At 34.8% G+C, this 16,304-nt stretch overlaps 2 protein-coding genes across 4 annotated transcripts; one reads left to right on the top strand and one right to left on the bottom strand.

The window, feature by feature from the left end:
* The first annotated feature begins 18 nt into the window (after nt 1-18).
* LOC140047093 (U4/U6 small nuclear ribonucleoprotein Prp4-like) lies at nt 19-11,080 on the top strand. The gene is made up of 14 exons (XM_072091908.1): nt 19-91; nt 472-623; nt 1,562-1,638; nt 1,766-1,838; nt 6,344-6,468; nt 7,020-7,196; nt 7,380-7,474; nt 7,583-7,641; nt 7,764-7,887; nt 8,212-8,301; nt 8,874-8,996; nt 9,645-9,752; nt 10,177-10,295; nt 10,537-11,080. Exons 2-14 carry the CDS (start codon nt 482-484, stop codon nt 10,728-10,730), a joined length of 1,506 nt encoding a protein of 501 aa, XP_071948009.1. The 5' UTR covers nt 19-91; nt 472-481; the 3' UTR covers nt 10,731-11,080.
* A 1,512-nt stretch (nt 11,081-12,592) lies between these two features.
* Nucleotides 12,593-16,285, bottom strand: LOC140047094 (sperm acrosome-associated protein 9-like). 3 transcript variants are annotated; one of them, XR_011844906.1, is made up of 6 exons: nt 16,190-16,285; nt 14,443-14,631; nt 13,913-14,128; nt 13,597-13,786; nt 12,868-13,449; nt 12,593-12,801 (listed from the first exon to the last, which is right to left on the bottom strand). XR_011844906.1 is itself a non-coding variant. In XM_072091909.1 (5 exons), exons 2-5 carry the CDS (start codon nt 14,584-14,586, stop codon nt 13,127-13,129), a joined length of 873 nt encoding a protein of 290 aa, XP_071948010.1. In that variant the 5' UTR covers nt 14,587-14,631; nt 16,190-16,285; the 3' UTR covers nt 12,593-13,126. The 3 variants fall into 3 exon arrangements, 2 of the variants coding, with proteins under 2 accessions (XP_071948010.1, XP_071948011.1); XM_072091909.1 differs by having other exon boundaries at nt 12,593-13,449; XM_072091910.1 differs by having other exon boundaries at nt 12,593-13,449; nt 14,443-14,595.
* Between the last annotated feature and the right edge of the window lie 19 nt (nt 16,286-16,304).

The raw sequence follows: 16,304 nt of genomic DNA, 5'->3' as shown, positions 1-16,304 counted from the left end.
GGGCGCCATCTACACACGGCGCGTTTGAACGACGTTCTTCAAAACATTTTTTGAACCCTCTGTCTATTATTGTTTTTCAATTTAAAATCTGGTAAGCTTACGATACCTACAAGAATTGTAGACCGTTATGTGAAATTATAAGTAATGATAAGGATGTAGTTTGTATAAAATAAATAAAGTTATTTTTATGTGAATTATTAGCTTCGAAAGCTAGGCCCAGTGAGACTGCTTTCACACAAGCTTATTTGCAGTGGGCAACCCGCCGTATGAGAGCATCAGATATCACGTGTAAAGTAGACCTTCTAGGGCCTAGCCTAGAACTGATGGAAAATAAAACAACAAAATTGTCTACATTATTTAAGAGTAACTTTAGTGTGTTCAAAAGGAGTAAGGCCAGCCCGAGGGAACGAAAATTCAATAGGCCTATTTATTAAGTAAATAATTTTGTTTTGTCCCATTTTCTCATTTCAGAGGCATCAAAATGGCAGACGAAGACATTGGTCCAGTTCTAAAAAAACAGAAAGTTCACTATGGAACATTGGAGGAGGCGTTGCGGAAAGAAGCAACAAAAGAGGACGCAATTACTACTGGGATTCTAGCAGGCAACATTAACATATCTAAAGGTGGAGTATTGACATTGTTATGCGCGATTTGAACGATTTGCGCAATTTGAAATTGCGCAAAAAAAATCCTTGCGCAATTTGAATTGAAACATGTGTTTCAAATTGCGCAAGCAACGTATTAAATTGCGCAAGTAATCTGCAAATTGCGCAAGGTTTTTCGACAGATTGTGAAATCATGCACACCCATATTTTTATAGTAATTTCTAAGAATGATTCAAACTTAAAGATAAATATCGCATTTCCTTATTTTAGTACTGCAAATATTGTTATAAGTTAGCATACCGTCGAAGAACCGACGAAGGGAAACGAAGCGGTGGTGTTCCACCAGGCGGGCGCGGCGCGGGCGGCCGTCTATACTACTCTAGCCTAGCTAGGGTCTGGACTACTGATACTGACTAGGTTACATGGCCTAGCTTAAACTAATATTAAAAACTTAAAAAGTGAGTTTTAAACATTATCTTCATTGAAATGGTCTTATTTATATAATAAAATACTAAATTTTAAACTCCTCTGCCTAGGCCTAGCCTAGCCATGTATGGGAAAATTTACAGTTCGTTTTCAAATTGCGCAAAGGTGTCATATTGCGCAAGAACTATCTTGCGCAATTTACAAATTGTGCAGCGCAATTTAAAATTGCGCAAAGATTTTCTTGCGCAATTTGAAATTGCGCAAGTTGATTGCGCAATTTGAAATTGCGCAAAAAAATCCTTGCGCAATTTTAAATTGCGCAAGAATTCTTTGCGCAATTTCAAATTGCGCAAGGATTTTTTTGCGCAATTTCAAATTGCGCAAATCGTTCAAATCGCGCATAACAACATCAATGCATGTGCAAATTTAAATTAATTTTGTATTGAAATGTGGTTTAAAATATACAAGTAGTTTTCGAGTGAAAGTGAATGTATCTTTATTTTACTGTCTTGTGCTCATTTGTCCTGCAGGTGAAACATTCAATCTAGAAGAACATTCATCTGAACAAAAGAAAAGTTTGTTAGCCGAGTTCGCAAGAAGAAAAAAGGTTTGTTTTCACATTTTATTAACTCCATCTATGATTTGTTTGTTCTTTTATTTATTGGTGTTTAATATGTATTGTATAAAACATTGAAAAATCCATTCTATAAAATAATGTTTTTATTTTCTTTCAGGCAAGGACCCTTCATATATCAACTGATGATTCTATGGTGAAAGCTAAATTAAGAGATATTGGAGAACCAATATGTAAGCATGTAGAATTGTATTATAACAGATTCACCCTGCTAGGAAAACTGACACTTTGTTGAGCTCAAAGTATTTTCAAATTATTGCCAAAAGAATTATTAAATTGAAATCAGTCATTTGCAGTGGGGTAATGCATGGTGGAAAAGACCCCTGGTTTAGCACTCCTAAGGGGCCCTCCAATGCTGCGTAGTTGTTCACTGCTGCACTGTCCACTGGGATGATCAAGCATGTACGACGTCACTTTTAAGAACGCAATCCAGAATACAGTTAATTGAATACAAACAGTCCATAAAACGATGGTAAACTACTATTACATAACCAGTGGCGTAACGCACAGGGCAAAGGTCCCTGGTTTAGCACTCCTAAGGGGCCCTCCAACGCTGGGTAGTTACATTGGACTGCTCATGCTCTGTGGCTCCTTAAGCTCTGGGGCCCCTTGGGTTTAGCCAGTAAGCACTCGTAGCCATTATAGTAGGGTGGCCAGTGTGAGCTTTTTCATCATGGGGGGCATTTTCTGTTAATAGCAGGCAACCATGTGGAATATATCCCTTATGGGATGACAAAAAAGATAGGGGTGGATGCCGCTCTCAAATTTCAGGTCAAAGGTCATTTTCAAGGTTATAAGGTCAAATATGGTAAAATAGAGGTTTAAGCTGTTTTCAACAACATATAAGCTAATTAAAAGAAATGTAACCATTATTGGATCATTATTGACATATTGCTGCAGATGGTGAAGTTCATCAATTTTTCAACTTACAAGTTTAAAGGTCATTTTCAAGGTCATAAGGTCAAATAGAGCACAGACCTGTTAATTATCGGTAATAATTGAAATAAATATAATTTTCATGATAGCCTTGGGCTGATGGTTATAGTGTAGTGTCAAAAAGACCAGAATTGTACTGGGAAGATTTTAAACTTTTTGAGTCACTCCTGGAAGGTGTTAACGGTCACAGAGGGTTTGTGGGTTGGGAGTAATGGGCGGCATGGGCACATGCCAATATTCAAAATTTTTCTGGGATGGAAGGATGTGACGCTCTGAGGTGGGTATTTCTTCAAGCACTGATATATAATGCCTACTGGCCATCTGGGTAACGGCAAACGATTGAATCACAACCACATATGCATGCTTTCTGTAACAACTTCATCTGGCTCTTTAGTTTACATACACATGTAACAAGTTCCAAACTGACAACTGGGTTAGGGGCTTCCAAACGACCCGATTCATTTAGGCCACATACTGATCTCTGCCTGATAGTTGGCTCGTATGTTTAGGTTCTATGATGTCTGTATTCACCATAGGTGAGTTTTTTTAATTTTAAGTGTTTCCCGAAGTAGAAATACAGGTACTTAAATATTTATTGAGTGAAGTGAAATACTTAATATTTAAGGGAAATATATATCACTAGTGTTAATGGTATATGGTCACTGAGTCTAGATGGAGGTAGCACCAAAGAGTAGTCTGTTATTATACAGTTATCTGCTCAAGAGTACCACACTGTATATTTGGCAATATTAAACTTTAGTGTACACTGTACGTGGAAAGTCTTAATCAATTCCATTTACAAGGAGTGGATGCGTTACAAATGATTTCCAGTATGACCTCTTCCCATAACCAGGAAATAATGACGTGCTGCAACCTGTAATGGCATGGAAGCTGGTTAGATTATTCTTAATAGGTTTTCAACCACTTTATTGTTCACTATACCAGACATCGTCCATACTTTTGAAGGCTACTGTTACAAAGTGCATATAATTAATTAACATCAACTTTCATGTATAATTGCAAGCTCTTTGTTATTGACATAAAGAATGTCTAAAAACTGTGTGATATTTGTTCTCCTCCAAACCGATGAGTGTGGCCCAAAACACATACGGAAGTACAGATTAGTACATTGGGACTATCCTTTCAATCGTGTCACTGCTTTTATCCACCCCTTTCCAATGTAATGATCAAATACAACAAAATGATGAAATATCTAGGTAACTTGCATAAATACTTGCATAGTCACCAAATGTTTACAGCCATGTTTACTGCATCCTATAGTGCATGACCATCATGTTTTTACTGTAAGTTTTCTTCTGGAACATCTGTTGGTATTTCAACGTCATCCATCAAGATATGTGAAGTCATATTTGGTTAAAGATATTAAAATTGGGCTATGATCATACTCCAAGGCGATTTCACTGACAGGCTTAAGATACTAAATTTACCAGATATGGTTCAAAGAATGAAATTTCATAGTATAATTTTTGTAGTTAAGTGTTTGCATAATTTAATTGATTTTGATATATTTGAATACCTTACAATTAATTCTCGGTATCCAGAGTCCCTCACCTTTAAACACATGTATGCTAGAACTAATGCATTTAAATACTCCCTGTTTGTTAATTTCCCTCGAATATGGGAATGTATCCCGCATGAAGTTCGTAACAAAGTCCTGTTTAACTTTGGGGGGTTTAGAAGGGATCTGAAAAAATGTATTACTGATATCGAATTCATCTAGACTATCACTGTGTTTTTATGTCTATTGCGTTTTTTGTACTATTAGTTGGGAAAGCCACTCGACAGTGCAGTTCTTTTGAACTGATCCACTTTTGGTTACCCGCAGGTGCTGATAGTACTTTTGTTCTGTTTTGTTGAATGATGCCGTACCTTGTTTATGATTTTTGTATGTTACCTGGAAATTGAATAAAATAAAATAAAAAATAAAAAACAATGGTTGATCAGCAGATTTTCTGTCAGTTTTTATATGCTTTCTCAGTGGCTCATGAAGTTCTAAGTTCTACTGTTTTTTTTCTTTCAATAAGTTGTTACTTTAAATATAAGATCTTCCTTATCATCTGTCAGTTCGAAAGAATATTGTGTATTATGTGTGATTCGTGATCAGTCTGACCATGTCATGCAGAACCTATCAATGAATTACAGCGTTTCTTGTTATACCAATGATTCTATTTTGAATTGATCAATCATCCACTCAGTGTTTAGAATATTGGTTCTGATAGTTTAGATAGGTAAATTTGTTTACCCTTTTAACCTCATTTCTACAACGAATTCAATCGGTTTTTAAATGTGTTGGTGGTTTCAGAAATGACGACTTTGGTTGAAAAACTATTAAAATATATAATTACTAATTGTGAAAAAGTGGATCTCTTATCAGTCCTTTGTGAAATTTAGGTTTAAAAAGTCTAAGCTGATGTCCTCGTGTATTTCTGCTTAGATTGCATCTTATTTGAAGGAAGTCTTCCTTGGCTACACCCTCGAAATCTTTTGAAAATTTTCAATCAAGTCACCATGAATTCATACAGGGTTGTTAGGCCAAGAAACTTTAAACGATCTCATATGAATAAGAATGGATAGCTGGAATTTGATTTGTCGCATGACGTTGTCCTCTTCAAGTGCGTTTACTTTTTGGGAGAGATGGATTTCATACCTGGACACAGTACGTAACGTAATGTTTGTAAATAACGTTAAAACCGTCTTTATCTATGTGTATAAAGGACTTCTTAATTACTTAAGGAGTTTTATATTTGTTATCACCGTCAGCCATGATAGCATAGATGCGAAGGCCTCAAGAAGAAGTCCCCAATTACCACTCCTTCCAACCTTGATAAAGTCCAATAGTTAGAGTTTTTGAAAACAAAGACTCGATACCCAGGTTTCTCTTTCGAGATTTCTTGAAACAACAAACTTCAATAAAAACTTGTATCATTGAAATAATGAAAACAATGTTTAAATAATTACATTATAGGGGGTCTCTGACCCAAACAAAAACATCTCGACATTAGGTCATATAGGGGGTCTCTGTTTTCGAAATTTTTCTAAAAACAAATTTCTAAATATTATTACATTATTATAGGTAATATTAATAATTTTTCTAAAAACAAATTTCTAAATATTACTGTATTACATTATTATAGGTAATATTAATATTATACTGTAGTAAAAGACCAATCATTTGGCACATATGGCGTTTCATACATATAACACTTGACCTATTTTTTTCCGACAAAAATCAAAACGATGACTGGTGGACAACATGAAAAAGACAAATTTACAACAGACTGGGAAAAGCCTATTAAAAAACTGTGTGTACTTTACAGAAAATATGTGAAAACAACATTTTGAGAAAATGACACTTTTATATTTAATTTCCTATGTTTTTATGTGTAAAATTAAATGTACTATAATATGAAGCATCAGTTGATCTTCATATATACCTTTTTGGATAGATCTGATGATGTAGATGATTTTCCGTGAATACAAAAAAATCCTATATTTTGACCTTGTTTGACCTCTTGACCACATAAACTGACCTTAAAACCCAAAACTGAAGATGGCATCCACCCCTATCGTTTTTGTCACCCCACAAAGGATACATTCAACATGGTTGCCTGCTATTAACAAAAAATGCCCCCCAAACTTTTTATAGAGGACTTTTGTGTATTTGGCCTCTCTACTATTACGCAAATTATTCATTGTTGTTTATTGTACTTTTTTTTTCTAGGTTTATTTGCTGAGGATGCAGCAGACAGAAGGGAGCGATTGAGACAGAAGCTGTCGTTAATTGGTAGTGCTGGCTTGAACATATTAATCCAAAAAGAAGTTGAGAAGGAGAAGAAACAAAAAGAGGTTGGTACCTTTCTGTACCTATTTGATTACTGCAGTAAGCCTTGTGAGAATACCATGTCACCTAGTTGATTACTGCAGTAAGCCTTGTGAGAATACCATGTCACCTAGTTGATTACTGCGGTAAGCCTTGTAAGAATATCATGTCACCTAGTTGATTACTGCAGTAAGCCTTGTGAGAATACCATGTCACCTAGTTGATTACTGCGGTAAGCCTTGTGAGAAGACAATGTCTTCTGATTACTGCAGTAAGCCTTGTGAGAATACCTTGTTGATTACTGGAGTAAACATTGTGAACGTGTACGGAGTATACATGTACAAAGGCATACGATGCAACGTAAGTTAGTTGACCAACCACACTTTAGATAGTCCTTCCTGTCATGATTGGTCAAATTTCTTGAGTTGTGTTGTATCTCATTGGCAACCAAGCTTTATCAAAAGAATTTCTTTAAAAGAATGGACTTCTAAGATTTTTCTTCTTGGTAAGTTATTAGTTATTATTTTCAATTCTTATATTACAAATTATTACAGAATAAACATGTTTGCTTTAACAGGAGGACAACAAAACATGGTACCATGAAGGGCCACAGAGTTTAAAGTCCGCTCGACAGTGGATTGCAAAATATTCCTTACCGAGGGCGCAGCAGAGAATAGCTGAATCTAGACAGGTACTACAAGTGCCAGATACAGTAAGACATGCCAAGAAGCAGGAACTTCACAATAAGCTACGGGTAAATCATTGTTTTGTAAAATGTATGGAATGACTGATTGTTAAAATACTTTTGATTATGTCCGATTATTGGTACTGTATCTACATTTTACCCGTATTATAGGCAAAGTTTGTGATACAGCATCACATGTGTTTCACATGTGAAGCTTGTATCACAAACTAATGTATATTTCATTATTTGCAGAATATAACAGCTATTGGTAGTGAGATTGGCGATACCAGACCAATATCTTTCTGTCGGTTTAGCCCAAATTCACAAGTTTTAGCAACCTCATCTTGGTAAATACAATTTATTTTCCATTCAAATAATGATACTTTGATTGTACGAAAAAATGTTTTGTTGCCATGATATATATATATAAAATATTTAATTTTGTTGCATTGTAGGTCTGGTCTAATTAAACTATGGTCTGTTCCAGAATTTAAGCCAATAAGGACTTTGAGAGGTACGGAAATTGCATATGATTTTTGTTAATATATACAAGCTACTTATGATATTGTTAATTCTATTTAATATTCAAGTTGCTATGTTATGATTTTGTAGCAGGAATATTGTTTTAATTAATAGGTCACAATCATAATGTTGGCGGCATTGTATTTCATCCACAAGCAACGATTGGTCGGGATGAATCCACGTTCTGTATGGCTTCTTGCGCAACTGATGGTTCTGTTAAGTTATGGTCACTTGATAGGTTAGTTCATTTCTATTCCAATCATGTTGCAAGTTTCGTACCAATTTTATATTAAATGTTTTAAAGTATATAATATTTCTGCAGATTGTACCCATGTGTAAAGTTTTTGCAACACTATCACACTTTATGTGACAAAAAAAAATGTGATGTGCCCATATATGGTCATGATGATGTCATATCACTACCATATTTGGGCATATCACACTTTTTTTTGTCACATAAAGTTTGATAGTAAGTGTAGACCTTAAAGTGACCCATTCTGCCTGAGCCACCAATGTATACTTGCCATTTATTACGTTATACATTTATTTTTGTTTCTCTCAGTGAAGAACCACTCGCAAATGTCGAAGGTCATGATGCTAGGGTAGCGAGAATTGAGTTTCATCCGTCGGGAAGATTTCTGGGAACAGCGTGGTAAGATGACCTTGATGACATGTCAGCATGTTAATGTCGTCATTCATAAAACAGCTTGCAATACATGTGGAAAAGTGGATTTGAAAACCAACTTTCAAATAAACATTAATCAAACTCCAATATCCAGAAATGCTAGTATTTCTGTCTTATCTATTTGTTGCTTATGATGTGCATAATATATTTTAAAACACACCATTTGATTGGTTGATTACGTATCATGTGATGTGCATTATTTGGTTCCATCTTAATGATTACTTGGTACATTGTAAGTGTTAAAAAATCAACTTGTAATGTAAAGCTCTCTCCACACTATCAAACTATTAAAAAAAAAGTGTGATGTGCCCAAATATGGTAGTGATAAGATGACATCATGTCCATATTTGGGCACATCATATTTTTGTTGTCACATAAAGTTTGATAGTGTAGACAATGCTTAAGTCATCTATACTTATTCTAATATGCTTACAAATTCTGAGAGCCTATTTTTTGTTTATGGGCCAACATTCCAGCTTCGTTAAATAAAAATTAACCAAATTAATTAATAAAAATAAATTAATGCTTTGTTTTAACAGTTATGATAAATCCTGGAGGTTATGGGACCTGGAGGTACAGGAAGAAATACTCCACCAGGAAGGACACAGTAAAGAAGTGTACTGCATAGACTTTCAATGTGATGGCTCATTAGTGGCTACTGGGTAAGGTCTCTTTTCTCTACAATATATTTCAACTCAAAGTAACTACTATACCACCCTGTATTTTTTATTTAATTATTATTTATTAAGGCTCGCCCACCTTAAGATGTCTGTCTTCATTCTCTGACCTATTATCATTCTATTATATGCATTGTATTTTTCCTTTCCTTTTTGTCAATAGTTTGTAAATAAATGTTATAAAAAAAAAATATTTGTATAACTGGCATGGGTCTGGGGAGGGCCTAATCCAAATTTCCTCAGTTTCCAGTTAAGCTTGAGGACCAGTATAAATACATTTACTTAAATATATTGTTAGTGCATCTGTATGAAGATGGTAATAAAGTAATTGCTATGGTTTGTTCGCTGTGGCTTTAATCCAAAGAAAATTGTCAAAGTGTAACAATGTGTTAAAGAACCTAATACATCATCTTTCAAGACGAGTAGTGGGTTACTCCGGTGTACTAGTTCATACACTGAGCCACTGTCGCACAGGTATCATAACTCACCCCTTGATTGTTTAAGGTCACCCTCTATAAATAAGGTGAAATAAATAAAAATGACTGATAATCAGTGCATGAAAAGGCAAGAGACGGTAGGCAAGATTCCTTGATTGAACATTTTCAATTGAATATTAAGTCAATTGCCTTACAGTGGTCTAGATGCATTTGGACGTATATGGGATTTAAGGACAGGTCGTTGTGTTATGTTCCTTGATGGACATTTGCAGTCGGTTCTTTCTATCAACTGCTCACCTAATGGGTAAGGATTTTATTATTAACAGTATGTAAAGGTAGATTCACACTAGATCTCAAATGGACAACCAAATCAATGATAAATACTAAGATGTTGTATGTATTTATGTGTATTGTAATGTGTGAACGGAGGTTAGTTTCTCAATATAAATCACTAAATAATTTCACTGTGTGAATGAAGTAAAGATCATTGTACTAAAGCTCTGTCTACACTATCAAACTTTATGTGACAAAAAAAGTGTGATGTACCCGAATATGGTAGTGATTAGTGATATGACATCATATGGTAGTGATATGACATCATATGGTAGTGATATGACATCATATGGTAGTGATATGACATCACATTTTTTTGTCACATAAAGTTTGATAGTGTAGACCAAGCTTAACTAACAAATTATTATTAACATTTTATCATGTATCTTATTAAGGTATTCTGTAGCAACAGGTAGTGGAGATAATTCTGTCAAAATATGGGATTTAAGACAAAGAAAGTCAGTTTACACAATACCAGCGCATCAAAACTTAGTGTCAGGGGTCAAGTTCGAAGGTCAGTCAAATAATTTTTATAAAAGATGTATTTCCCCCCAAAATACATGAAAAATTAAGATTATTTTAAAAAAAGACCGAATAGGCCATTTTGTAGTTGTGATAAAGTTAATCAAGATTTAAAAAAAAATAATAATAATTTTCACTTATAAAAAGGGTACGAAAAACACATTGACTTCCAGTGAATTTGACTATTTTTTGCATTAAGTTACAGTTGTTTTTTTTTAATCTGCATTTTTTAGGTACATCGGGTGAGTACCTTCTAACATGTTCCCATGACAGTAAAGCCAAGGTGTGGGCTCACCCCGGCTGGGCACCAATAGCAACCCTTGCCGGACACGACAGTAAGGTGATGGGTGCGGATATTTCATCTGACGGACAGTACATAGCAACGGCATCATATGATAGAACATTTAAACTGTGGGCGTCCGAATGAAATGTTGTCATGGAAACTATACATAGCGATGATATCTCATTAGTTACACTCAAACTGTTGTATCAGATGCTAGCTATCACCAAGGAGACATTATACAGCCTATAACACAATGCAGTTGAAATCAGCATCTATAGATTGTGATAACTCACAGTAAAATGTGTATTGGCAGAACCATGTACACAGATAGTAAAGCGTAGTTCCTATTAAAGACGCAACGCAAGGACGTACGCAAGCGAGTTGACCAATGACAAGTCACTGTTCGAATAATCAAACAAATAATAATAAACAAACTGAAGTTCACATGAAGATCATTTTTAATGTTTATATTTTGCCAACAGGAAAGTCCAGGAGGTTCATCATCCGCAAGTTTTTAAATTTCAGTTAATGCAAAAGGCCAGCTGAATCATTTAGTTGCCACAGAGAGGCGCCCTCTGTATTTCAGTCGCCTCAACTCGTTATTGATCCACGTTTCTGAGCTGATTGAATAATTGCAATGTTTGCATCCTACTGGTACTACTGGTACTAAGTGAACATTGTTTGTCATTATTGATTCAAAATGTCCTCTTTGTGGAACAAGGTAAATGGACCTCTATAATGAATGGCTACATGGATGTATTGATTTGTTGTATAGTGTGGACAATGAAATTCCTTTTATTTAAACTTCATGTTTACCTTGCTAAATCCTTCAATATTGGTTTTACACATTTGCATTAGTGCAGCAAAAACATTTGAAGAAAACAAGGAACTATCAATTATAATACTGTGGGGGTGGTGGTATGGCTGAACGAGTCTTCATTTTAAATTCTGTTTGTGAAACACGATTGAAGATATTTAACATTAATTTAATTGGAATAGAATTTTACTAAAAACTTTACAATACATGTACACGTTGTGTATTATAAAATAATACAGTATTAAGACTATGTGCCTGGACTATTGGCTTAATTGATTGCCTATTACAATAACACTCAGAAACCAGACTATTACATTAAACCTTCCCAGGGTGTTTTCACAAAGTAACATTCACGACTATATTACTGTAATATAAATGAACACAACACGTATCTCAGGCCCAGTGGCCTAATGGTCAAAGTAGGGTTTGAATCTTGGTTAGGCCAGACACACCATTAATAATCTTTAAGCTCTGTCTACACTATCAAACTTTATGTGACAAAAAAATGTAATGTGCTAGGCCCAGGCCTTTGGAATAACCTTTCAAGCACAATTCGTGACTCATCTTCAATTATGATTTTCAAAAAACTCTTGAAAACCCATCTTTCCCAAAATAATTATGTTCACCAGATGATCGGTCATTGTAAAGCGCTTTGATCCTTGTAAAGGCGCTATATAAATTGAAATGTTAGTGTTAATGCCCAAATATAGTAGTAGTAGTAGTGATATGCACAAATATGGTAGTGATATGACGTGTCCATATGGGCACATCACATTTTTTGTCACATAAAGTTTGATAGTGTATATATACATACAGTATATTATTTGTTTCACTACTCATAACTGTATAATCTATGTTCATTGTGGACACCTAGTCACACACAATAATTTAACAAATTTACATAATAATTTAAGGTGCACTAATAGTGTAATCATTAGTGAGATATAATACTTGTAGTTTTACTACTATACAGATAAACAAATACAAAAAGGCCAAATAATGTCTAGCCCATTCTGCAGTCATTCCTACTCAATCACTGTATAGATACACAGTCTTGGGAAAAGTTTTTTATCTTAAAGCTAAATCTATTAACTCACACATATACAGGTATAAGGGACATGCTGGAAAATGTACAATTTATCATCAACAACTTTTTGGTAATAGAAATGCATTTTATATGGCGTGGTCTTTGGTCTAAATTGTTTTTATAAATATATTAGTGGAAGTTGGGTTATATAGTTTGAGCTACTGTTTATTCATAATCCATGTGTTGAGAAAAGTGTATTAGGTCTACTGCAGTAACTGCCGTAGAGAAATCCATGTGTTGAGAAAAGTGTATTAGGCCTACTGCAGTAACTGCCGTAGAGTAATCCATGTGTTGAGAAAAGTGTATTAGACCTACTGCAGTAGACTTACTGCAGTAACTGGTAGAGTAATCCATGTGTTGAGAAAAGTGTATTAGACCTACTGCAGTAACTGTGGTAAAGTAATCCCATGTGTTGAGAAAAGTGTATTAGACCTACTGCAGTAGACTTACTGCAGCAACTGCTGTAGAGTAATCCATGTGTTGAGAAAAGTGTAATAGACCTACTGCAGTAACTGCTGTAGAGTAATCCATGTGTTGAGAAAAGTGTATTAGTCCTACTGCAGTAGACCTACTGCAGTAACTGTGGTAGAGTAATCCAAAGTATATTATTGCAAGTTGTAGGTAGTGAACCATACTTTAGTAGTATTTTTCTTCTAAATTCCTGAATCGCCTGTGATCTATATGGTTAATGTTGTTAGACGATGCACCCCTCCATGGTGCTTTATCTAATGTTATTTCCCCAGTTGGATACAACCGCTCGGCACGTCCGTTGAGTGTACGTCGGTAGAACAACAAACTGGGATCCAAACCTTTTGGTAATCGACTCAACGAAAGTTTCATTGTGTGACGCTGTAAATCGTGGGTGTCAACCATCTTATCACACGATTTTGCTCGTAGTCTGTGACGAGCAGAAGCTGTGTGCGGTCGACTGCTGCGTTCCTTTCGTTCCTTAGCAAATTCTTTGAAGAAAAATAGTTAAAATGTACATTATAAAACCTATAGGTAAGTACCATATATACAAGTTGTGTGTTCTTGGGATGACTAGTGCAGGATTTGGACCAAAACTCTTTCGATTTTATGCGTGTTTTCAATAATTTTTTTCTTACCGTCTGGAGTCATAGGTCTGGAGTTTTGAGAAGTGCTTCTATTGAATCTGTCCCGATTTTCTGCTCTACTGGTACTGTAAGCCGCTGCCAGGCCTGCAATTGTTCGGTCAACTTGTTCAAACGCCAACGGGATGAGGCTCACCACGCCACCGTACTGTACACGAGCCTCGGCACAACTCAGATGATTCATCTGTGATATTTGAATTGTAATTATTAGTATGGTCATTGTAAGTTAAAACTGAATGAATTTGTATATTATATTATACTGTAATACGTTTTATTTAATAGAATTAACACAGGTGGGTGATATGCATACCTCTTGATGCGGATATTTAGCCCTGAGGTTAGACAAATCATTATGTTTATCCATTAACATGCTCCACCTCTCCAGACCCCTCTCTGCTGGTCCTGGCCCTTGACCCTGGAGTTCCACTTGCCTACAAAAGTTGCTGAGGTCTGACACTAGATCCAACCACTGTTTCAGTGCTCGCTGGTCAGTTGCATTCTTGCTTCGATCATAGAGGTTGCTCACCTGAAGGAAATGACATCAGTGAAAAGAGGATGTTAATATGGGAATCAAGAAAGTATTTTAAAATACTGGGAAATCAAGAAGGTTTTCAAGATATGGTATTTATTGGCCTATGTTTAAATAAAAATCTGACTTTCAAAAAAGGGAATGAGAGAGGATTTGAACCTTTCCAAGTGACAGGTCCTAGAACCAGTGACAGATCGCCTGTTTCCCTGCACATACAACCTAAAAGAGTTGCCTGAAAAGGTTCTTCCAGAGACGGTAACCCAATTTCTGTTTTATTTATTATTATTTATGACTGGGTTAGAAGATATTACCTCATTTATTGTGCGGACTGGCTTGACACGCTCAAACGCATCTGGACGAGTATGATCCATAGCATTAACAAAAGTAAACTGTTGACGCTGTAACACACGGTAACGCTCCTTCAGTCTTGCAACCTCACGTCGCAAAGAATCCATTTTAAAAATCTAAATGCAATACCGGTAATAATTTTATTTTTATTTCTAAAAACAAGAACAAAAATATTATTGATATGATATCATGTATATAATAGCAATCATAAAAATGAATACAGTATTTTTTTTAATTATTTCTTTTAGCCCTAACATTCAATAGCGTTTCTTTCTGGCTGTATCGTTTTGATTTAGCTTTTTGTTTATTTATTTGTATCTTCATTGAGATCCAGCCACTGATATGCACACCATTGCCATTTTTTCAGTGCTTATTTATTTGTATCTCCATATTGAGATCCAGCCACTGATACCCACAGCATTGTCATTTTTTCAGTGCTTATTTATTTGTATCTCCATATTGAGATCCAGCCACTGATACCCACAGCATTTTGTCATTTTTTCAAGGCTTATTTTATTTTGTATCTCCATTGAGATCCAGCCACTGATACCCACACCATTGCCATTTTTTCAGTGCTTATTTATTTGTATCTCCATATTGAGATCCAGCCACTGATACCCACAGCATTGTCATTTTTTCAGTGCTTATTTATTTTGTATCTCCATATTGAGATCCAGCCACTGATACCCACAGCATTTTGTCATTTTTTCAAGGCTTATTTTATTTTGTATCTCCATTGAGATCCAGCCACTGATACCCACAGCATTGTCATTTTTTCAAGGCTTATTTTATTTTGTATCTCCATTGAGATCCAGCCACTGATACCCACAGCATTGTCATTTTTTCAGTGCTTATTTATTTGTATCTCCATATTGAGATCCAGCCACTGATACCCACAGCATCGTCATTTTTTCAAGGCTTATTTTATTTTGTATCTTCATTGAGATCCAGCCACTGATACCCACAGCATTGTCATTTTTTCAAGGCTTATTTTATTTTGTATCTCCATTCAGATCAGCCACTGTCATTTTGTTTAGAGTAGGTTGCCTTTGGAATTAATTAATTATATTATTATTATTTTCCTGTTGTTATTTCTATTTATTAATTGCACACACATTTAAAGTTAGAAGAAATATTTAAATATAATAAAATTGTACATCAACATTTAATAACAGTTTTCTGTATAATATATTTTACATTATCTATACAGTGGCTGAAGATATAATTACAAATTACTTAATTTAAATTTCTTTTCAATTACAAATTTATATCAAAAGGTAATTGTGAAAAATGATATACCATCGATTGACTGTTGTGTTTTCTGACACATTGTATTTAGCTAATATAATGGAACAAGTTAATATTACAGCATGTGATCAGTCAAGCGGAAGAAACACATGTAAACAAACGGTTGCTAACCGGAAGTAAACAATGCCTTGTTGATTTTATATTTTAAGATTTAGAAATTAAATTTACTTAAAATATACAGCATAGCTATATTTCAAATCTTTTTATATTTAATTTGTAAATGTCAATTCTATATTAAATATTTGTTGCTAAGTGTGTAGTTTTTTGAGTCCGGCGCAACGTGACACAACAAATGACGAACGACGGACGGTATTGCAAACTGATTTTTTTTAAGTCGTTTAAAAAACATTAAATAGACGTATAGTAAGTTTTGTTTTTAATTTGGAAATTAACGATGCTTACCTTAATTTGTACTGTATAATGTCAGATTCTGAAAATTACTGCAAATGAGCACAATCTTTCGATCAGCTTCTCTTCAGAATTAAAATACACACCAAGTGCGAGCTAAGTACGTTTT

Source organism: Antedon mediterranea, chromosome 4 (genome assembly GCF_964355755.1).
Source record: "Antedon mediterranea chromosome 4, ecAntMedi1.1, whole genome shotgun sequence".
In the NCBI taxonomy this organism is placed as follows: Eukaryota; Metazoa; Echinodermata; class Crinoidea; order Comatulida; family Antedonidae; genus Antedon; species Antedon mediterranea.
This window is presented reverse-complemented; position numbering and strand designations above follow the sequence as displayed.